The sequence below is a fragment of the Typopeltis vanoorti genome, chromosome 6 (assembly GCF_054136105.1).
Source record: "Typopeltis vanoorti isolate ZY-2024b chromosome 6, IOZ_Tvanoo_1.0, whole genome shotgun sequence".
NCBI lineage: Eukaryota > Metazoa > Arthropoda > Arachnida > Uropygi > Thelyphonidae > Typopeltis > Typopeltis vanoorti.
The window spans coordinates 54,468,890-54,493,999 of NC_143554.1; the positions used below are offsets into that span (position 1 = coordinate 54,468,890).

At 38.2% G+C, this 25,110-nt stretch overlaps 1 protein-coding gene across 1 annotated transcript in view; it reads left to right on the plus strand.

Moving 5' to 3' along the window:
- Positions 1 to 25,110, plus strand: part of LOC150105460 (2-amino-3-carboxymuconate-6-semialdehyde decarboxylase-like) — a 130,587-nt gene that overhangs the window by 19,637 nt on the left and 85,840 nt on the right. The window contains exon 4 of the mRNA XM_090394163.1: positions 16,482 to 16,715. Within this exon, the coding sequence (XP_090250289.1) occupies positions 16,482 to 16,715 (234 nt within the window). The remainder of the gene's footprint in view (positions 1 to 16,481; positions 16,716 to 25,110) is intronic.

Below are 25,110 nucleotides of genomic sequence, written 5' to 3' on the forward strand. Positions count from 1 at the left end.
CCTATCCATCTCACCAACCCTATATCCATCCCCATATGCTGCAATTTACTGATTAGAATTCCATGTGGTATCCTGTCAAAGGCCTTAGCAAGGTCCAGTAGAATCACTGTAAACCCATTACACTTATCCAGTTCAGCCGTCACTGTGCTATAGAACGTGAGCAAGTTACTGAGGCATGATCTACCCTTCACAAAACCATGCTGTCCCCGATACAGTATCCCATTTTCTTCTATCCAATCTTGTATTTTCCTCTTTACTATTTTCTCCAAGACCTTGATAATGATTCCTGTTATGCTGATTGGCCGGTAATTTTCAACAGCAACCTTGGAACCACCTTTATGCAGCGGAACTATTTTCCCCTCTTTCCATCCCCTTGGGACTAAGACCCGAGGCTCAAATTAAACAAATGGTCAAGGGCACTGACAATTCTTTAGCTGCTTCACATACCACACGAGCTGGTATATCATCCAATCCCACAGATGTATTGACATTGAGGTTCTGCAATAAACTAGTTACCTCTACTTCATTCATCACAATTCCAGTATAAGCTGTTGGTTCTTCCATTCCTGCAATGTCACCACCTGGATGATATACTCTTGCAAAGTGCTCGCTCAGTAATTCCACTATATCAACTGATTCGGTTACCTCCCTACCCTCAGCATTTTTTAAGATTATTCTGCCATGAACATTTTTCCTTTTACTTGCAACATATTGAAAAAACTATTTGGGATTCTCTTTAGCATGCATGGCCAATTTTCTTTCGTAATCCACTTTTGCTTTTCTTACCACCCTTGTTACCATCCTGGCCTGAGCTTTATACTGTTCCTGCTGGTCACCTTTCTTCTTAAATTCCCTCCACAATTGTTTCTTTTTTTTGCAGCTCAAGCTTAATAGTGTTATTCATCCATTTAACCCCTACTTAATTTATTATTCAGACTCTTGGTATACAGTCAAGCATTGCCTCCTGCAAACAGTTCTTAACCACCTCCCATGCACTATCAACATCCAACCCTTGCAGTTTTACATGCCATGGCACTGAGCCAAGCGCACCCCTAAGCTTGTCATACTTACCAGCCCGTTAATTCCACATGTACCCTGTCTTAATTGTAAATTCCACTCCTTTAGCCACCTCCCAAGTTATGACCTTATGGTCACTCTCACCAATTAGTGGCAACATGGTCATGTTCGTTACAGCCACATTCTCAGTTGCAATTACTAGGTCAAGCACTCTCTGTCCCCTGGTATTTTTCACTACATGCTGCCATAGATAGTTGTCCCTTAATAACTGCATAAAATCCAATTCCTTCCTCCCATGTGCCCTCTCCTCTTTCCAGTGAATGTTACCATAATTGAAATCACTCATAATAATTACCCTCCTTCCACTCATTTCTTCTATTTGCCTATGCATACTATCCCCACCATCTATTCCATCACCTGGTCTATAGCAGCACCCAATTGTATATTTTGTTCTGCTAGATTCTATCTCACACCAAACAGCCTCAAATGTGCTCTTTTCTCTATCCTGCAGTTCAACTTCTATACTCCTTGGCTGCAACTCATCGGCTATCATCAATAACACTCCTACCCCCTTTTTATTCACCCTGTCACTCCTGAATACGCTATACTCGTCACATTCAATCCCACTAGCTTTATCATCTTCTGTCAGCCATGTTTCACTAATACCAACAACCTGTGGCCTGGAAGTGCCAACCAAAGCCAAAAACTTTTCCTTCTTGTTCCTAATACTCCTGGCATCAGTGTACATGAATTGCAGAAGCCCATTAGTCCCACCCCTACTTTGATGCCCTATACTAACTATCCCATTCTGATTTGTTGTCCTTCGTACTTGCTCGGGCATATTATACTCATTCATACACTCAACTGCCTCCCTAAAGTCTGCATATCTACTCTCTCCCCCCTTAATAAATCTAGTTTCCCCGAGTCTGTATATCCACTTCCACATCCTTCATCAACACTTTTTCAAGTCTCCGTACACCAACTCCATTCAAATGTAACCCATCCATCTTATATATATCCTTTCGCCCATCGAACTCACTCCACACATCCAAAAATTCCACACCACTCGTCATACATAACCCACTCGTCATACATAATCCTTCTAAACACTTCACTGTCATACCGCGGTAAAATACTCACCAACCTAACTCTCTCACTCTTCTCTTTTGCTACCTCAAGTAATTCCCTCACATCCTCTATCATTTCCATTTTGTCTTCTTTCAAATCATTTGTTCCTGCCATGATTATCATCTCTTTCACTCTTTCCTTTTGCTCTCTAATAGACGCAGTTACATCCTTTATGGTCGCACCAGGTTGGTACGATTTTGTCAAATCCTCTACCAACACACCTCGTACTAACAAGTCTCCATACAGCACTCTATCCTTCATTTTGTTCGTGTTCACATTCATACGTCTATTTTTCCTGTCATACCTTTTATTATTGGTTGGTTCATTCAGTCTACTTTTGTTCATGCACTCTAGCTGCTGTTTTGCTCTTTCTATCGCACTATTCAACAACGCAATCTCACTCAATGCATCTATCTCATCTTTTTTGTTCTCTGAGAAACCATTTATACTATCATTCACACTTTCTACATTCACACTCTCACAATTTTCATGTATAACCTTGCCGTTTCTTGTCATATCCCTATTTCCTTCATTCTGAAGGTTGACAAAAATATCACACTCACGATCCGAAATACACTTCAATTCCGCATTCTCCCTACATTTTCTACACACATTCAATCCTTTATTATCATCTAACCACACTCCGACTGCACTCCGCAAAGCGTACATTTCACAGCTAGTACACTGACTCATTTCTTTTATGCTACCGTTCTTTGATAACGATGGCAAACCTTCATTACTGGCCGCCATTTTCCTTCGCACAGGTGCCATATTTATCTGTAATGTGTTTTGTCAAATTATACGTTATAACACACCAAAAATAGACGCACTAAAATACGCAAGGCAAACAAAACAAAACAAAACTACACAATATTAAGTAATTTGTATCGATAACTGAAAATGATACTTATCTTATCTGGAGCTTACACGAACACTACACATTACGAATTCATCTAGCGGCGACTAAGCTTGAGCTGCAAAAAAAGAAACAATTGTGGAGGGAATTTAAGGAGAAAGGTGACCATCAGGTGCAGGAACATTATAAAGCTCAGGCCAGGATGGTAACAAGGGTGGTAAGAAAAGCAAAAGCAGATTACGGAAGAAAATTGGCCATGCAGGCTAAAGAGAATCCCAAACAGTTTTTTCAATATGTTGCAAGTAAAAGAAAAAAATGCTTATGGTAGAATTATCTTAAAAAATGCTGAGTGTAGGGAGGTAACCGAATCAGTCGATATTGTGGAATTACTGAGCGAGCACTTTGCAAGAGTATATCATCAAGGTGGTGACATTGCAGGAATGGAAGAACCAACAGCTTATACTGGAATTGTGATGAATGAAGTAGAGGTAACTAGTCTATTACAGAACCTCAATGTCAATACATCTGTGGGATTGGATGGTATACCAGCTCGTGTTGTACGTGAAGTAGCTAAAGAATTATTAGTGCCCTTGACCATTTTGTTTAATATGAGCCTCAGGTCTGGGTCAGTCCCAAGGGGGGTGGAAAGAGGGTAAAATAGTTCTGCTGTACAAAGGTGGTTCCAAGGCTGCTGTTGAAAATTACCAGCCAATCAGCATAACAGAATCACTGTCAAGGTCTTAGAGAAAATAGTCAAGAGGAAAATACAAGATTTGATAGAAGAAAATGGGATACTGTATCGGGGACAGCATGGTTTTGTGAAGGGTAGGTCATGCCTGAGTAACTTGCTCACATATTATAACACAATGACAGTTGAAATGGATAAGGGTAATGGGTTTACAGTGATTCTACTGGACCTTGCCAAGGCCTTTGACAGGATACCACATAGAATTCTAATCAGTAAATTGCAGCATATGGGGATGGACATAGGGTTGGTGAGATGGATAGGAGGGTGGTTGACGGAAAGATATCAGAGAGTGGTTTACTCAGGAGTAGAGTCCACAAGACGGCCTGTGACTAGTGGTGTGCCACAAGGATCTGTTCTTGGACCACTGCTGTTTAATTTGTTCATTAATGATATAGGAAAGGATCTGAGAGGAACAGTTCATTTGTTTGCGGATGATGCAAAGTTGGGTAGGCCAATAGTGAATGCTGATGACGTAAAAATTTTGCAGGATGATTTGGATAGATTGGAGGTCTGGGCTAAGGAGAATGGATGTCAATTTAATGTGGCAAAATGTAAGGTTATGTTGGGGTGAAAAGATTGGCGGAAGTTTACTGCTTTGGTGGAACTGTGCTCCAGGAAATTGATGAGGCACGAGATTTAGGAGTGTTGGTGGATAAGGAATTGAAATTTAGGGGACACATTGCAAAAGTGGCCAAATCAGCTCATCAAATCACTTGGTTGCCGAAGAATACATTGACAAGCAGGTTATTGTTCCTCTGTATCGAGCTTTGATAAGACCCCATCTCGATTACTGTGCCCAGATTTGGTCACCTAGGTTTCTTCTTGATGGGGAGGAGGTGGAGAGGATCCAGAGGCGAGTGACCAAGATGATAGCAGGTCTGTGGAATGAACCTTATGAGAACAGGTTGAGGATTTGTGGGTTGCAAAAACTGGTTGATAGGCGGAGGAGGGGAGATATGACTAAGACATTCAAATTACTGAAAGGGTTCTATAAAATTAATTCAGAAGATATTTTTGAGAACAGGGCTGGTTGTGGGAGGACTAGGGGACATCCATGGAAACTGGGCAAAAGTGTGGTTAGTAAAAGTGTTAGAGCTGGGTTCTTTACTTTTAGAGTGGTGAATGAGTGGAATGCGCTCCCTGAGTCTGTGGTGGATGCTGTGACAGTGAATGAGTTTAAGGCGAGGTATGATAGATACTGTATGAATGTCGAATAGTTGTGATGAATATGATTTGGGGCCTCCCTCGATGAGTCTAATGACTCCTTGGAGTTGCCCATAATAATAGTAATAGTAATAATATATCTTTATATCTGAAGGAGTATGTTTCTTGGAGAAACAAAAACCTGATATTATGACCTTTAGTGAGGTCTCTTCAGTGGGAGCCAGACAAAGAGGTGATACCAAGGTTGAAGCAGTGCAGAACTCACATTTCCATATGCCAGTTGTCAAAAGGTGTCACACCTTATTAAATTACTCTGGATTAGAGAAAGATGTTGGAAGTTTTTTCCCACTTGGTTAGACTATAAATTATATATTTTGTTTAATCCTTTATCCAAGTGTAATCTGATGTATCTTCAGGACTGGGATAACTCATGGCAAATATGGACTAAGTTCTCACCACTTTCCTTAGTATCCCTTTGTGAATGTTTTCCTGATATGGGAGCACAGTACAGACAACCTTCAAGTTTTTCTAAATTATTTAAATAACTTTCATCCTGAAATCAAGTTTACTGCTGAACTTGAAGTAAACGGTTCTCTGGCCTTTCTAGACATTAAACTTACCAGGATGACTGATAATTTAAAAATCTCAATCTTCAGAAAACCTACACATACAGATAGGACCTACACTATCCACCACAGAAATTTGGCATCATATCCACTCTCACTCATCATGCCAGTTCCGTATTATTAGACCAAGGAGCTCAAACTGAACTGAACTGAAACATCTTAAAAGGACCTTCATAAATAATGGTTACTCTTCGAAAAGTATTAACAAACTACTATACCACCGTCATCAACATACTAATGAGGTTTCTACTACCCCCAGAGCCTACATCTCCTTACCTTACATCAGCTCCTTCTCCCCTAAACTGGCAAGAATTTTGAAGAGGTTCAATATCAAAACGTGTTTCTCCACTTTATCAAAACACCGGTCAATCATAAGCCACCCCAAAGAAAATCATCACCATCTTCAGTTTCCAGGTGTCTACAGAATAATGTGCAACTATGGGAAGCCATATTACAGCCAAACTGAAAAGTCTCTTTCTCCGCCTCAAAGAACACCAAGAGACATCTCATATAACAGAACCTGAGCCAGCGCCCTCTCCAGCCACGTCTTGTTCTCAGTTAACTCCAATGATGAAGGCTGCCAACATCCAATAGACTGGAATTTAACATCCAACACACACAAATGTTACGATGAACTAGAACGTCGTATCCTTGAATCAAAGGAAATAATCCTCGATGCCTCCCACATGAACAGTAATCTCAATTAGTTTGCCAGATTCTCATAGCTCTGCTATTCAGTATTGGCCAACACGAGAAATCAAATGCTCACATGTGCATAACACTAGAACTGTAGCTCGGACTCCAGTTCAAACATAACTACAGTTTGTAGAAAGTATTTTACCTTGGGTATAATAAATGTTAAAGATACCAAGCTATTTTAAACCTGGTTTTACTCCATTTCCCAAGTAAGCAAACAGACAAGTAAGTCGTTTGCACCTGCATGTATTGCAAGTCTAGGTGATCCCACACGTAGTGCAAGACCAAGGCAACTCATGGTAAAAGGTGGATAAGCTCTGATCACTATTCTTAATATTTACCCTTAATGCAAAGCACATCTCCTGGAGGAGATGTATGATGCTATGTATTAAAGGCAAGGGGGCCACTACCCAGACCGGTTTCGACCTTTGTTGAGGTCTCATCAGTGGGAGCTAGGCTAGAAATTGCGCCTTTCTACATCTACCTTCTACTTGCAGGCGCAAACTTGACTTACTTGTCTGTTTGCTTACTTGGGAAATGAAGTAAAACCAGGTTTAAAATACCTTGGTATCTTTAACATAACTACAGTTTTTTTTTTAATGCTCTGTTGTTGTAGAAGTGCTATGTTTTTATGGTCTTTTATTTACTTTTATGTTATCACACCTGACGAAGTCGGCATCCCAATGAAACTAGTTGTGTGGATATATTAAATTTACTTGTTTCCTTATAATCTCGGAGTTCAGTCATTAGATAATAGTTAACATATATATATATACAGGGTGTTCGGGATAAATTTGACATATTTATAATTAATTATATTTTTCCGTAAGTTACATGTATTAACACACACTTCTCTTCATTTAAAAGTTTGGACCCTTCTTCATTCATATACAAGATGTCAGAAAGGATGGATAGCTGGAACCCACCTGAATCATGGAAGAGAATAACTTGTATCATGATGATTCGTGCCCGCCATCAAAATAAGGATATTACGACTGCTGCCCAATGCTCCCTGAATACAGTAAAAACAATCAGGCATGAACTAGAGACTTGCAATGGTGACTACGAGGATGTAGCAAGAAGAAAGATCCCTAGCAGACGATCTGATTGCGTTCGTACAGCAGAATTCCTCGCAAATCTGCAGGAACAGGTGTTGAAGAACCCTGGCATTGGAATTCGGGCTTTGTTCGTGGAGTTGCTAACTGTAGTCAAGCCCTGGATAACAAGGGTAGCCAATGGTAGGCCGTATGTATGGCAGCAGGATTCGGCCCCTTGCCACACCTCTGGGAAAAGTCAAAAATGGTTGTCTGAAAATTTCTACGACTTCACCAGTCCAAATGTTTGGCCTCCAAACTCCCCAGACCTTAACCCCATGGATTATTTTGTATGGGGCGCAGTTGAAAAAGACACCAATCGCACTTCCAGTAATACAAAAGCCCAGTTAATGGATAAAATTAAAACAGTTTTTGCGGCCCTTCCCAGGGAGACTGTAGCATCAGCTTGTTCGAGGTTCCGAAGCAGAATTGTAGCTGTGATCGATGCTAATGGTGGTTATTTTGAGTAAATCTTGTTGATAGTATTGTAATTAACTCTGCCTGTAATGTTTTTTTGTCAATTCATTAAATTTAATAGATACAAAGAAGATTTTCTTTTTCCTTACGAAACTGTCAAATTTATCCCGAACACCCTGTATATATTTAAGCCCTTGTGGAACACCATCCAGTGATCCAAATGCTGGGAAAATAATTCCAAACTTCACCACTAAGGGCATTGTAAACACCAAAATGCATGAAATTTGCATATCATGCAAATTTGCAGGTGGCAGGAGGGTTTAAAAAAAAAGATGGACAACAGATTTTTTACTTCATTCTGGTTGTTTAATTCCATCCACAGAGGTGTCACTAACCTTGTCCAATGTTCTTTGCTCATGAAGCTGTACTACATAAATAATTGCAATGCTGTTGCTGCACTCCATGAACAAATGTTAATGAGGTCTACTATCTCCATATTCTCTGCGATGAATGACTAGTCTTTTGAAGAAATAGCATCGTTCGGAGTTAGACCTGGCAGAGGTTGCAAACAAATCAGTTCACAACAAGTGAATAAAGTTGCTACTGATGTTGTGGGGCAGGTCATGAATAACATCGTTAGTTCCTGCAGTGCATATCAAGACACACGGATGGGATTTACACAACTGTCTGGAAAATTCTATGGAAAAATCTGTATTTCTACCCATCCAAAATAACTTTGACACAGGAGTTCCACCCACAGGACTTTGAAAGTCAACTGACATTCTCTTTAGCATTCCTTGCTCAAGTGGAGTTGGATGCTATGTGGCTGTGAATGATTTTGTGGGGAGATGAAGCTCTCGTCTCTTTTGGATATTGCTTCCACGTGACATACAATGTAATCTTGCAAAGTCTCAGAGCATTTCGATCACTGGGTGGTGCTCCATAAGACCTCAAACAGGGATACTTTAATTTTGATCACCCTGTATATGGAAGCATGTAGACTTTGCCCATTCATGAATATATAAATAAGAGCTTATAAGCCAAAAAACTGGAATAAGATGGTAAAAATTATTTTAATTAAAAACATGGCAATTCATCTTAATTACATAAGATTTCTTCAGGTGTAAAGACTAACAAAGGTGACATCCACTATGTAATTATACAAGACAGATGGTTATTTTAAATATTTCTAGCTTTGTTCAGCATGCGTATGTGTGTTTACGCATTCACATACATTCATTTGGCTAATAATGGCTAGTTCTTGGACATGTTCTTCAATGCCTTGCTCAATAGATTTTTCTGGTGCAATTGCACCATAGCCGTTAGACACATGGATATTTTAGGTGGGCTATGTTGAGATTTTGCGGATCATAGTAGATCATCTCGATAAAGGGGGTGAATACTGTTTTGATTTTATGTTCTTTAATTTTTTCAAAGACATACAATTTTACTGAAATAAAATAGAGCTAAGCATATGGAAGCGTAATGAAATCTCTGTTTTCCTCTTCATTAGAAATATCTCTAATATCATGTCAGTTAAATAGTCTAGAGATAATGTAAGCATTATAACTATTTTTGAAGGAAAGTGTTTTTTAAATGTTGGAGTTTTCTTTCTTCTAGTCAGTGAGCTCTTGTTCCTAGCATGGAAATAATATCAAATTTCCATGCGATGATAAGATGCATGTATGTATATATATGTGTATATACCTCGAGGGAGTCCAAAGACTCATCAAGGAACAGTGTGCCAACAGCATTGAACGATTGATCCCTTCCAACTACTAACCACTCCCAAACTTGCTTAACTTTTTTCGTGAGCCATTAGTAGCAGAGGCTCTACCAATCAACCAACCTTTGCTGGCTATATACATATACGAGGTGGTATCAAAAAAATTTGAGACTAGCTCTGTTTACGAGAAATTACTTCATTTATCTACATTTACACACTATCACCTTCAAAATAGTTCCCTTGCATATCAATACAGTGATCCCAGTGTTCTTACTTCTGGAATGTGTCCTAGAAGTCGTCTTCATTGCAGAGATCCAGCGTGAATCTGCAATTCACGCTGGATCTCTGCAATGGTGTCAAAATGGTGACCTTTGAGCTGGATCTTCATCTCCGGGAAGAGGGCGAAGTCTGCAGGAGCTAAATCTGGCGAGTAGGGAGGGTGCGGAAGTGAGATAATGTTGTTTCTGGCGAGAAACTCATGTGTGAGGAGAGCTCGGTGACTGGGTACATTGTCATCATGGAGCATCCAGTTTTTCGCGCGCCACAGATCTGGTTGCTTATGCCGAATGTTCTCCCTCAGACACCTTAAAACCTGGCAGTAGAACTCACTATTGACGGTCTGGCCCCTGAGGATGAATTCTCGATGCACAATGCTGCAAATGTCGAAAAAGATGATGAGCATGCACTTGGTCGAGCTGCAGACCTGCCTCGCCTTTTTCGGTCGTGGAGACGATGGGCTCTTCCACTGAGAAGACTATTGTTTCATCTCAGGGTCGTACCCGTACACCCAAGTTTCATCACCAGTAATGATCTTCGAATTTCAGTTTTTTTCAAACGTGAATTTCACGTTTGCTTTTAGTTCTAACTTGCTGTCCATGATGAAATCGCAGAGGTTGTAACGCAGGTGGTCAGAATAGAATCAGCTCCCGATGTACACAGGACGATGTCTTTTGACACACTGACTTATGAAGGTAGGTGCTCCCTGTGACTGTGCATGCAGCCTTGTGCTGCCATCTGTTGGCGTGTTACAAACCTAGTCTCGAAACCTTTTGATACCACCTCGTATATATGTGTATACTGTAAAGGTTGAAACTGGTCTGGGTAGTGGCCCTTGCCTTTAAATGTATAGCATCATACATCTCCGCTAGAGGATGTGCTTTGCATTAAGGGTAAATACCAAGGATAGTGATCAAAGCTTATTCCATTTTTTCCACGAGTTGCCTGGACTTATTATTACTATTACTATTATTACGGGCAACTCCAGGGAGTCATTAGACTCATCGAGGGAGGCCCCAAATCATATTCATCACAACTATTTGACATTCATACAGTATCTATCATACCTCGCCTTAAACTCATTCACTGTCACAGCATCCACTACAGACTCAGGAAGCGCATTCCACTCATTCACTACTCTAAAAGTAAAGAACCCAACTCTAACACCTTTACTAACCACACTTTTGCCCAGTTTCCATGGATGTCCCCTAGTCCTCCCACAACCAGCCCTGTTCTCAAAAATATCTTCTGAATTAATTTTATAGAAACCCTTCAGTAATTTGAATGTCTCAATCATATCTCCCCTCCTCCGCCTATCAACCAATTTTTGCAACCCACAAATCCTCAACCTGTTCTCATACGGTTCATTCAACAGACCTGCTATCATCTTGGTCACTCGCCTCTGGATCCTCTCCACCTCCTCCCCATCAAGAAGAAACCTAGGTGACCAAATCTGGGCACAGTAATCGAGATGGGGTCTTATCAAAGCTCGATACAGAGGAACAATAACCTGCTTGTCTCTGCTTGTCAATGTATTCTTCAGCAACCAAGTGATTTGATGAGCTGATTTGGCCACTTTTGCAATGTGTCCCCTAAATTTCAATTCCTTATCTACCAACACTCCTAAATCTCGTGCCTCATCAATTTCCTGGAGCACGGTTCCACCAATGCAGTAAAGTGCCGCTAATCTTTTCACCCCAAAATGCATAACCTTACATTTTGCCACATTAAACTGACATCCATTCTCCTTAGCCCAGACCTCCAATCTATCCAAATCATCCTGCAAAATTTTGACGTCATCTGCATTCACTATTGCCCTACCCAACTTCGCATCATCCGCAAACAAATGAACTGTTCCTCTCAGATCATTTCCTATATCATTTATGAACAAATTAAACAGCAGTGGTCCAAGAACAGATCCTTGTGGCACACCACTAGTCACAGGACATCTTGTGGACTCTACTCCCGAGTAAACCACTCTCTGATATCTCTCTGTCAACCACCCTCCTATCCATCTCACCAACCCTATGTCCATTCCCATATGCCGCAATTTACTGATTAGAATTCTATGTGGAATCCTGTCAAAGGCCTTGGCATGGTCCAGTAGAATCACCGTAAACCCATTACCCTTATCCAGTTCAGCCGTCACTGTGTTATAATACATGAGCAAGTTACTGAGGCATGACCTACCCTTCACAAAACCATGCTGTCCTCGATACAGTATCCCATTTTCTTCTATCCAATCTTGTATTTTCCTCTTGACTATTTTCTCTAAGACCTTGACAATGATTCCTGATATGCTAATCGGTCGGTAATTCACAACAGCAGTCCTGGAACCACCTTTATGCAGTGGAACTATTTTCCCCTCTTTCCACCCGCTCGGGACTAACCCAGACCCGAGACTCAAATTAAACAAAATGGTCAAGGGTACTGACAATTCTTTAGCTGCTTCTCGTACAACACGAGCTGGTATACCATCCAATCCCACAGATGTATTGACATTGAGGTTATGCAATAGACTACTCACCTCCACTTCATTAACCTCAATTCCCGTATAATCTACCGGTTTATTCGTTTCTGCAATGTCACCATCTGGATGATATACTTTTGCAAAGTGCTCACTCAGTAACTCAACTATCTCAACTGATTCAGTTACCTCCCTACCATCGGCATTCTTTAAAATCAATCTGCCATGTACATTTTTCCTTTTACTTGCTACATATCTAAAAAACTGTTTAGGATTCTCTTTAGCCTGCATGGCCAATGTTCTTTCGTAATCCTTTTTTGCTTTTCTTACCACACTCGTCACCCATCTGGCCTGCGCTTTATACCGTTCATGTGCCTGCCGGTCACCCTTCTCCTTAAATTCCCTCCATAGTTGTTTCTTTTTTTGCAACTCAAGCTTCATGGTGTTATTCATCCATTTAACCCCTACTTGATTTATTATTCGGACTCTAGGTATACAGTCAGCCATTGCTTCATGCAAGCACTTCTTAACTACCTTCCATGCACTATCAACTTCTAGTCCTTGCAGTTGCACATGCCATGGCACTGAACCAATCAAACTCCTAAGCTTGTAATACTTTCCAGCCCGATAATTCCACATGTACCCTGTCTTAATTGAAAATTCTACACCTTTAGCCACCTCCCAAGTTAAGACCCTATGATCACTCTCACTGATTGGTGGCAATGTGGTCATATTTGTTACAGCCAAATCCTCAGATGTAATTACTAGGTCAAGCACTCTCTGACCCCTAGTATTTTCCATTACATGCTGTCGCAGATAGTTATCCCTTAATAACCGCATAAAATCCAGTTCCTTCCTCCCGTGTGTCCTCTCCACACTCCAATCGATGCGACCATAGTTGAAATCTCCCATAATAATCACCCTCCTTCCACCCATTTCTTCTATTTGCTTGTGCATACTGTCACCACCATCTTTTCCATCACCTGGTCTATAGCAGCACCCAATTGTATATTTAGTTCTGCTAGCCACAATCTCACACCAAATGGCCTCAAATGTGCTCTTTTCTCTATCCTGCAGTTCAACTTCTATTCTCCTTGGCTGGAGCTCATCAGCTATCATCAACAATACTCCTCCCCCCATTTTATTCTCTCTGTCATTCCTGAACACACTATACCCATCACATTCAATCCCACTAGTTATATCATCTACAGTCAGCCATGTTTCACTAATACCTATAACCTGTGGTCTGGAAGTGCCAACCATGGCCAAAAAACTCTTCCTTCTTGTTCCTAATACTCCTAGTATTAGTGTACATGAATTTAAGACCCCCATTAGCCCCAACCCTACCTTGATGCCTTATATTAACTATCCCACTCTGATTTGTTGTCCTTATTTGCTCTGGCATATTATATTCATTCTTACATTCAATTGCCTCCATAAGGACTGTATCTCTACCCCCCCACCCTAACAAATCTAGTTTCCCTGAATTTGCACATCCACTACATTCAGCAACACTTTCTCAAGTCTTCTTACACCGTAACCATTCAAATGCAAGCCATCCATCTTATATAGATCCTTTCGCCCATCAAACTCACTCCACACATCCACAAATTCCACACCACTCGTCATACATAACCCACGCATAAAGTCATTTGCAATTATAGCCCTCCTTTTAAACATTTCACTGTCATACTGTGGCAAAAGACTAATAATTCTAACTCTCTCACTCTTTTCTTTTGCTACCTCAAACAATTCATTCAGGTCTTCTATCATTTCCATTTTATCTCCTTTCAAATCATTCGTACCTGCCACAACAATCATTTCTTTCACCTTTTCCTTTTGTTCTCTAATAGACGCAGTTACGTCCTTTATGGTCGCACCAGGTTGGCACGATTTTGTCAAATCCTCTACTAACACACCTCGTACTAACGAGTCTCCATACAGCACTCTATCCTTCATTTTGTTCATGTTCACATTCATACGTCTATTTATACTATCATTCACACTTTCTACATTCACAATCTCACAATTTTCATGTACAACTTTGCCGTTTCTTGTCATATCCCTATTTCCTTCATTCTGAAGGTTGACAAAAATATCACACTCACGATCCGAAATACACTTCAATTCCGCATTCTCCCTACATTTTCTACACACATTCAATCCTTTATCATCATCTAACCACACTCCGCAAAGCGTACATTTCACAGCTAGTACACTGACTCATTTCTTTTATGCTACCGTTCTTTGATAACGATGGCGAACCTTCATTACTGGCCGCCATTTTCCTATGCACAGGTGCCATATTTATCTGTAACATGTTTTGTTAAATTAAACGTTATAACACACCAAAAATAGACGCACTAAAATACGCAAGGCAAACAAAACAAAACTACACAATATTAAGTAATTTGTATCGATAACTGAAAATGATACTTATCTTATCTGGAGCTTGCACGAACACTACTCATTACGAATTCATCTAGCGGCGACTTCCCGACATAGATTATGTTATAAAACACTTTAGTACACTAACCACGTTAATAAAGCTCTAATAATATACCAAAATTAACCACTTAAGTCCATTAAATTGAATCCAAAACACCAATAAATCAACAAAAAACACAAATCTCTCAGGAGCTCTCCGATAGCACGTCCGGTCACCAGCTAGCCTCGACACCGATCTATGAATGAATCTATGAATGAACCAATCTATGACTTGCACTAAATGCGGAGTCGTCCTGACTTGCACTACGTGTAGCCGCAAACTTGACTTACTTGTCTGTTTGCTTACTTGTGAAATAGGATTGAAACCAAGTTTTATTTAAAATTGCTTGGTGTCTTTATATATATATATATATATATATATATATATTTCAGGTGTGCTAGGTGTGTGGTGTACACCCACAGAATTGCATTATCACCATATTATATTTTCGCATTTATTCCTGTTAAAGACCCTCTAATTGTTTCCAGGCTTCATATGATTCCTAAAATTAAACACATTATATTAATGCTTCATGAAGAGGACACTTTTCTATGCTTAAACATTGCATTATATTTGTGTTAAAAGCCTAGGTGTGCGGTCACAAATGCTGACACCTTTAAACCCTTTAAACAGACGTGCAGATGGTGCAGCATGTCAAATTCTTAGCATTCTAGTGGTTTTAAACGGCCAAGAAGGCGAAGCAGGGTATGTGCTAAGACAATAGCACCCAGAAATCAGTAGCTGTGATTGGTTATTGTTTCAACCAATCCAATTGAACGTTGTCATTTGTCATGAGTTGCTGTTTTTTGTTTTCTGAGTTTCATGTTTTAATTGCAGTACCAATATAGACAAGTTTTTAATATATAATTTGTTATAAATAATTTATAACTTTTTTGCCCATTTTTACAATGGAAACAGCATCAACTTTGTACCAAATGTCCCAATTTCTGCCAGAACTTTCACAGATTGTATGATTATAGTTGAATGAGATTGGACTTCTGTAAAATGAGTTATTTCAGCCTTTCTTTGATTCAATCTGGAAAAATAATAATTTCCAAAGTGATTACTTTTTCCAATTTCTGTGCATATTATATGACTGTATTTAAAAATTGTATCAAAATTCAAATTATCTGTTCTCACTCTAGAATTTGCCAATGATAATCTAATCTTGCCACAAAGCGTAAACCTTTTGTGCATCTCACATAAACAGTGCATTAATTGATAAAGTATTCAAAGTTATCCTACAATTAAATGCATTCCATCAATTAAGATGATCAATAAAAATGTGATTATATGGTCAAATTGACGTACATTTTGTAGCACAGGTTGCATAAACCACATGACACCCAACCTAAATGGACACACACATACAATATATATATATATCGTGTGTGTGTGTGTGAGCAAAAATTAATTTCAAGCCATTCATTTGTATTTGACTAATGCAAATCATTCCTAATCATTCTTGATACTACAAAAAAAAAACAAAAAAAATATGCTGCCTAAGCAACTTACACACCATACAAAAGCAAATTATACAAAATGTTTATTAACTGGCTTATATCTCACAGTCAACTAGATTGTAGAAATAAGATTTCATGTTCTGTTACGTGTCCCTAATTCTCAGTCATTATAGTGACATTGTTAGATTGCATAAAATTGCAGTTTATTTTCTTTTATATTATAAAGATAAACTAAAAGAAGACAATCATATTGCTGTAAATACCAATGTTTAAATTTCTTGTTAATTAATCAAGCCTTATTACCCTTATTATCAGGCAAAGCCAGAGGATACTCAAGATCTTTGTCATATCTTGAATGATCACATAGCATCAGTAGTACGCTTATATCCCAAGAGGTTCATTGGAATGGCTACTGTACCTCTGCAGGCACCGTTATTAGCTGCAGAAGAACTTAAACGTGTTAAAACGCTAGGAATTTCATCAGTAATGATTGGATCTTGTGTCAATGCCTGGAATTTAGATACCCATGCCTTGAATCCATTTTATAAGGTAGGAGAGATTTTAAAATAAATATATATTTATGTAGATAATTATAATTAACTAAACTTAAAATGCCATTTTTTGTACTTTGGACATTGCATTGTTCATAATATAGATCTATGGTGATTAACAGTATACTGTTGAATAACATTAACCGTATCAGCTAGCCTGATTGGAGCAGATAGTGTATCTGCTCTCCAGCTGATAAGCTGTAGGTTCACAGCTTATTGTAGGTGGGATTCATATAAAAAAATTTTATTGAGAGTGGTATACTAAGAACTTGCATAAAGACTTTTCAACTACAAATGAGTAAGCTCTCTCATGCAGGGATGGCAGAGATTTCCATTCTAGAAACTTGTATTTTAAATCCTCCATTAGAAACAAACCAGCCTCAGAATATAAGCAATTGACAGATAGGATTAGCCATCTTATCAGATCATTAATTAGGTTTCTGCGAAACCAAGTTTCTTGATGCTGACAGTCCCATTGAGCCTAATAGTAAGAACAAAGACAAGATATAAATAAACAAGTTTCTGTATGAAAGTATCTTTTGAAAGGCAATTGAAAACAGAATGTGTGGAGAGAGAAATAGAACTGCTGAAAAACAAGATGGAAGTAAGGAAGACAGTTGAGGAGAATGAATGAAAATCTTGGGAGGATAGAAAGGTTGGCTAGTATGAGAGGAATGAGAGTAAGTGTAAGAGAACAGCATCAGAGAGGAAGGTGAGAGAATGGGAGAGACTTGGAAGAGAGGAGACTGGAGGGTGTGGAAGCAAGGGAGAGATAGGCGAGGAGGAGGATGGAAAGTGGGATAGAAAGGAAAAAGACAGAGAGATTTCAATCTGTAAGAGAGAGGAATCCCAGTGAGAGAAGGATGAATGAAACTATTCAGAGTGTATGATTTGGGGTGTGCAAAGTAGAGTGCCAGAGGAGTGCTTGCCTGGTGGGAGTCTGGAGGAGATGATAGCGGTGGTTGGGATGGATGTGAGAGGTAGCGTGAATCGTGTAGCACAAGATATGAGGTCAATGTTAGACATAATGTAGCAGAAATGTGTCCGAGTAAAGATAGTGTATGTATTGCCTCGAAATGATAATGTGGAGTGGAGGAGAAGAACAGTGATGACATATGAGATGACAGCAAGAATATGCAGGAAAGGGATCTGGAATATGTGGAGGCATGGAGTGAGCTTGATGACAGAAGGGAGCTGCATGCATGAAATGGATTGCATCTGAATGCAGAAGGGTTCATGCATTAGGAGAGACTATTGTTTTCTAGACAAGTGAGTGTGTTGGGACAGGGAAACGAGAATTGCACAGGTGGAATGTTGCAGGAATGACCTCATGTGGGGGATAATGGCTTGAGAAAAAAGGTAGTGTACACTACATTATAGAGCCATTGGAGTATGAGGGGGAGTAATAATGGCTATAAGAAGGCTGGCAATACACTGGTTTTTCTATATACAAATGCTAGTTACATTAAGAAAAAAGGGAATGAGCTTGTGGCATTGATTGACTGAGCCTCTCCAAAAGTTGTTGGTATCAGTGAAACTTGGTTAACTGAGGAGGATGTCTAACAGGGACAGAAATTAAAAGCTATAGCATATTTTGGCAACATAGGGAAGGTACGTGGTGGTGGAGCGTTACTCATATTAAGAGATGAATTGTGAGCTCATGATGCTAATACATATTTGGTAATAATTATTTTCTATGCAATAAATTAGAATTGCAAATCATTCAACACATTTTCTTTGATTATTCACATTTTTTATTCAAAGGTGTAGAACATCAATTAAATAATTATCTAATTTTAAAAAGTACCACACACAGTGGTACTTTTTAAAATTTTAAAATTCTAAAAAGCATCTTAGCAACTAAATGAAGGTAACAAAGAAATGGTCAACATTTTACTGACTTGGAGGGGAGTGGGTAAATATATATTTATATATAATTAAAAGATAGGAAAGATTAGTAGATTGAAAAAGAATTATAGGTACTACCCTTCAGATGTTGAATTATCTGGGGGTTGTTCACATACACCTTTTCCTTCAGGTAATCCCATAGGAGAACATTCATGCAAAATTTATGGTGCTGCTTCCAGAAACATTAACAGCTGCCATGACACATGCTTTAGAAAAGGCCTGTCTTTGTGAAGCTGAAAATGGAAGGCCATTATGTGATGCGAAAGTTTATTTATCACTTGGTCAGACTATAATAAATTCAGTTTAATCTTTTATTTAAGTGTGTGCAAACAAAGTTTGTGCCTGAAAGTATCTTCAGGACTGGGGTAAAGTAGTACAACACCGGGCAACTCCTTGAAAAGGTGGAGCAAGCTACCAACACTCCTATCTTAGTATCTCCCATAATGCAAAACACATCTCCTTGCAGATATGTATAATGTTATGCATTAAGGGAAGGGCCACTACCCAGACTAGTTTCAACCTTTATTGAGGTCTCTTCAGTGGGAGCCAGGCCCAAGTGGAGATATGAGACAGAAGCATTAGCAAGGTCATCTCCTCCTATAGGAGCTGCCAAACGGTGTGCCACCTTTTTATTAAATTACTCTGGATTTAGAGAAAGATGTTAAGTTTATTTTTCACTTGGTCAGACTATAATAAATTTAGTTTAATCCTTTATCCAAGTGTGTGCAAACAAAGTTTGCGCCTGGAAGTATCTTCAGGACTGGGATAAAGTGGTACAACACCGGGCAACTCCTTGCAAAGGTGGAACAAGCTACCACTGAAGAGACCTCAGTAATGGTTGAAACTACTCTGGGTAGTGGACCTTCCCTTAATGCATAACATTATACATATCCACAAGGAGATGTGTTTTGCATTATGGGAGATACTGAGATAGGAGTGTTGGTAGCCTGCTCCACCTTTGCAAGGAGTTTCCCGGTGTTGTATACCACTTTATCCCAGTCCTGCAGATACTTTCAGACGCAAACTTTGTTTGCACACACACTTGGATAAAGGATTAAACTAAATTTATTTATGTGATATGGTTTTTCATCATCATCATTTATTTATAATTTTACAATTATAAATAAGGAAACCAATCAAAACAAATAAGTAGTCTGTGTACACTAAAATAGGACTTGGAAGTTATGACATGAAGGAAAACCAGGCTTCTCTGTCATATGCTAATTGATGGATCTCTGATGCAGAGAGTTAAGGGAAACGGTGAGAATATTCCTGATGTATTTCCAATATGGGAGTTCGGGGTCTGCCTCTTTTTCTTTTTTACATCTCTAGGGGGTGTAGAGGACCAGAGCATCAAAGGGTGCAGAGGGTGGATATCTAAGTTGGTGGCTGAGCCATTTTATTTGGTTTTTTTGAACAGTGCTGACTAGAGGATCTTGCTGGGTTTCATCTAATCTAATATAGTAGAGTTGGGAATGTGGTCTTCCCAGGAGTAATCCAGGATATTTCTTAGACAAGTAGTTCCAAAGCTATTTATAATATTGGTCACTGCTTTTATTGAGATGTTCCAGGTCTGGGAGCCGTACAGAAAGATAGACTGGCTTGTACACTTGTAAAGACGAATCTTTGTCTCCTTTAAGACGAGGCTTGACTTCCATACTTTATTAAGACTTCTGTGGAACTGCAGTGCTTTCCATTTTCTTGTTTTAATGTCTATTAAGGAATCTGAGATGTGATCCAAGGTATACAAAGTCCTCTACTTCTTCAATGTGATCATTTTGATTTATATAGATGTGCCCATCTATCTGATGTTTTAATATCTTTGTTTTTTGGGAAATTATTTTTAGTCCAAATATTTCTGCAGTTTTCCTAAGGCTGTTGAAGTGGTTTTTCATAACTAATAAAAAAAAAATTTCCAGGTTCTGTATTTCATTATAACAAAAAAAAACAGAATAAAAATAATCAATAAATAAAAAATTTATTATATGTTTAAACCTGTTCATAACTTATTAGACACCCTGTACTAATAATAGTGTATATAATGTTGGATCGTACTTCCTTGTTTTTGATCTGCCATCTTGTTTCAACTCTGTTCTTAAACAAGTAATGAGTTGCTGGTTAATTACTAATTTAAATATAGAGAAATTTATATTTTTAGACTGCACTACTCTATATTTAGATTAGTCTAATGAAATGTAGTGAAACCAAATATCAACTAATTTTATATCAATATTATTTCTCACGTAGACTGAGTTTATCTCTTATTTTTGAAGCTCCTGCTAGGTCCGATAATTTCATGAATGGTGCAGTAAAGGAGATTCAGGCAAACACAATTTTAAAATCATCAAAACAAAACATTTAATTCAGGGTTATATATTATACATATAAATTCAATTCTGAGAACAAGATAATATAAATGTCTTAGCTTAACTGGTCACAACATCTTACAGATTCAGTCTATGGGCATTCTGCTATCAGACTTATAGCTTTCACAATATTAAAATAACTTTTAATAGAGTTCAATATCACAAAATCTCTGAGTAACAAATTTTACTATTATCACACAGTCAGTAAAGTCTCAATACATTAATGGTGGCAACAACTGCTTCATGAGTATACACTTTCATACTTCATACTCTAGCTGATTTCAGCAAAAAACGTTATAGTTAATGTGGCAAATAACAGGAGGAATTACACATATATCTCTGCACTGAAGTAACATAAAATTGGACAGTTCTTACTGGATAAATCCTTTGCTCATCAATTTCACCATGGGCACTATAACTATATTTACTTAGCACACTATGGCAACACTATTTAGAATAAATCTTCTCAATGATAACTGAACTATTAATGGTCGCACTTCGCGTGCATAAACGTACTTGGATAAAGGAAAATGCTCATTCCTTCTTTAACACTATTCGACCAATTCAGCTCTCTGTTAAAGTTCCATGAAACTAATGGAACATGTAGTAATTCTTTTAACTTCTAGAATTATTCTCAGTTGCCTATTACTTTCCCAGTCCTTAAGTAGTCCAATTACAGCACTAAAGTTCTAGACACAGCAATCCTTTGCATTCACTTTGCTGCCTCTCAGTATTCTCCCTGTCTGTCTGTGCTATACTTAATGCTCTCGTGTCCCCGAATGGTCTGTCCTGAAAAAGAGAAGAACCTCGTTTTTCTCCGCTCTCAGCTTATATACCTCCCTTCTTTTTCCCTCCAAAATTGTTTCTCACGCTCTCTTATGTCAATTCCTTCTCTGCAGTTGAATACTATATCTCGAAATCCAAGCACTTGTGCTAGTTATTTCTAGCCCGTCTCCATAGTAACAAACAAAATAAAATAAAAACTGAAATATTGCATAACATTATACCTTTACACACTGGTAGTGATAAATAAAAAATCAAAATATTATAATTCACATAAGACATATTAAATTTATATATATATACAATTCCTCATAATATTAAATTAGGAATGATCAAAATAAACAGAATATTATAAACAGAATAATAACATAAAGATAACTTTAAGTTATCTTTAATTAATATACTTTATATGCATTGTTAATTCCATAAACTAATTACCAGTTATATGCAGGAAAGTTGCATTCTTGAGAATTGCCGTATATATCTAAAACATAAAATGGGAGGCTTATACGATATGATGGTGGTCTGAAAAGTTCTTGGCCTCAACCATAAATGGCAACACTATCGGCAAGAGATTTTTTTTTTTCTAAGTTGGTACATCTGTCATAAGCATCCATGTGAAACTGCAAGTCATTCTATCAAGTAGTTTGTTTCATACAGCTGTCTGAAGTAAAAGTGTTGTCTGTATCCCTTGAAATGGATAAAATTGAGTAATGTGCAGTTATAAAATTCTTTGTAAAAGAAGGTTTAATGGCAAAAGAAATTCATTCGAAGTTCATAAAAGTTTATGGGCACACTTCTCCTTCATTTTTGACAATTAAGAAATGGGCTGCCGAGTTTAAATGTGGCCATACCAGCCTTGAAGATGATCCATGTGAAGGACATCCAAAAATAGTAACAACACCAGAAATCATTGATCAAGTGCACGATATGGTATTGGATGACTGGCGAGTCAAAGTGCGTGAAATTGCTGAGACTATAGGCATTTCAAAAGAACGTGTAGGATATATTTTGCATGAAGAATTGCATGTGAAAAAGCTTTGTGCAAGATAGGTTCCACGCTTGCTCATAGCAGATCAAAAATGCACTTGCATGAAAATCTCTGAGCAGTGCTTGGAGCATTTTAACAAGAATAAAACTGATTTTGTGCATCAATTTATTACTATGGATGAGACTTGGATTCACCATTACTCACCAGAATCCGAACAGCAATCAAAACAGTGAACAGAAGCCAGTTGTTCAGCACCTAAAGACAAAAGTCGGTTCCATCAGCAGGAAATATCATGGCATCATTGTTTTGGGATGCTAAAGGTATCCCAAAACATTTTTTTTATTTATCTTGAAAAGAGTAAAAACAATAACCGGGGAATGTTATTCTATTCTTTTAACCAGACTAGACGAACAAATTTGTGAGAAAAGACCCTGTTTGCAGAAGAAAAAAATCATCTTTCATCAGGAGAATGCACCTGCCCACAAAGGCGTTTTGGCTATGGGAAAATTAAGGGATTGGCACTATGAATTGTTGGAAGATCCACCCTATTCCACTGATTTGGCTCCCTCTGACTTCTACATCTTCCCAAAACTAAAGCTCTTCCTCGCTGGTCAGCATTTTTCATCAAGAGGTGATCACAGCTGTAAAGGGGATATTTTGCAGATCTTGCTGAAAGCCACTACAGAGATGGGATAATGGCAATGGAGTATTGCTGGAATAAATGTATTAGTCTTAAGGGAGATTATGCTGAAAAATAAAATTAATTTTGAAATTATATATTCAGTTTTTAGTTACGCCAAGAACTTTTCAGACCATCCTCGTACATGAGATAATAGAGGTGCATTCCCAAAAAAGCAAGACTCCTATCTTTCAAGATTAATTTAATCAAAAATTCACTTATTTTTCATATTTCTTAACACGTTCATTGCTAATCACACGATATCGCGTGATGCGAGTTCTCGCCGGGCGGCCGATCACGCGTTATCGTGTGGACGTCGCTAACTAAATAAAAAAATAAAAAAACTTTGGCCACCACACGAAATTCCAATTTTCAGCTTGGCAATGAAAGTGTTAAGGCATAAGAGTAATGAATAAAATATTCAGTACATATAAACACAAGTAACTAAGTAGTTCTTTATTTTCTTAATACATCTTGATCACATCTTCTTTAGCTGGCATGCTGAAGATGAAGGCTCATAGGAGATTAAAGGCTGCCCTTTTCGTGAATTTCTCAATGGAAAAATGATTGTGGTTTCAGCTTTTGATTGTAAATATCCTTATAGCTTTTAAGGATGTTTTCAATCTCTCTTTTCACTTTGGAACTCCTGTCAGTCATGTCCTTCAAAGAAAGCCATGGCATGGTCAACTTAAAAGCTTGAGTCATGACCTTTTTTTGAGAGTTTTTACAGGTTCAACCTCCATGGGACTTCCTTCCTTACTGATGTGCTTTTCTATAGCCATATGATCATTTCTAATGACACAGAAATGATTTAAAGACAATACATATAGACCAGTAAGGTAATAGGGCCACAAGATGAACACTGAGCACAGTGGATGGAGGAAGGAAACAAAGCGCATGCAGCAGAATGAAATTGCACATGTGCAAAAATGCAGATAATGAAGGCACGTATAACAAGAGTTACCTATAATTAAGTTTGCATTATTACTAGCCTCATGTGAACAATTTCAACTAGTTTCAATAACAGTGTAAATGACTGCCTTGCTCATCATTTTTCATGGATAAAATCTGTTTGAGAGGGAGTGTGCAGCATTGTGTAACACTGTATAACAATTATGTATCCTAACTGTCATGACTATCATGTAGTACCATCCTATTTTATGTTGTTAAGCTAACACAGAATATAATTCACAGTTGCCTGAGTCTCAAACAGCCAGTTCATCCTTGTTAATTTAATATTTGGATGGACTCCTAATAAAGGGACACACTAAAAGAAGTCAAGGTTGGGATATTAACTGAGAAGTCAGATTTCTTTGTCCACATTTCTTACAGGATATGCAGAAGTTTCTTACCTATCTAGCTTTGATTCCTACATACATGCATGGTATTTATTTTTTAAGTGGTTTTTGTTTACTATACACTGTTTCAACGTCATTATCTGCTTTTCTTACTTCAGTTTAACTCTAGTGGACATAGATACACGAGGTTAAGATGGTTGAGTATATGCTTGGCTTCCTGCATTTTTTTTAAGTTAAATATTATCTCCTGATGATGACACTGCTGCAACTGTTGAATATAGATAACTGCTATCAATAAGAGTCATTGTTACTAAACAAGTGGTGTTAATTATGATAAATGATTATCATCAATTTCCTGATATGTACCC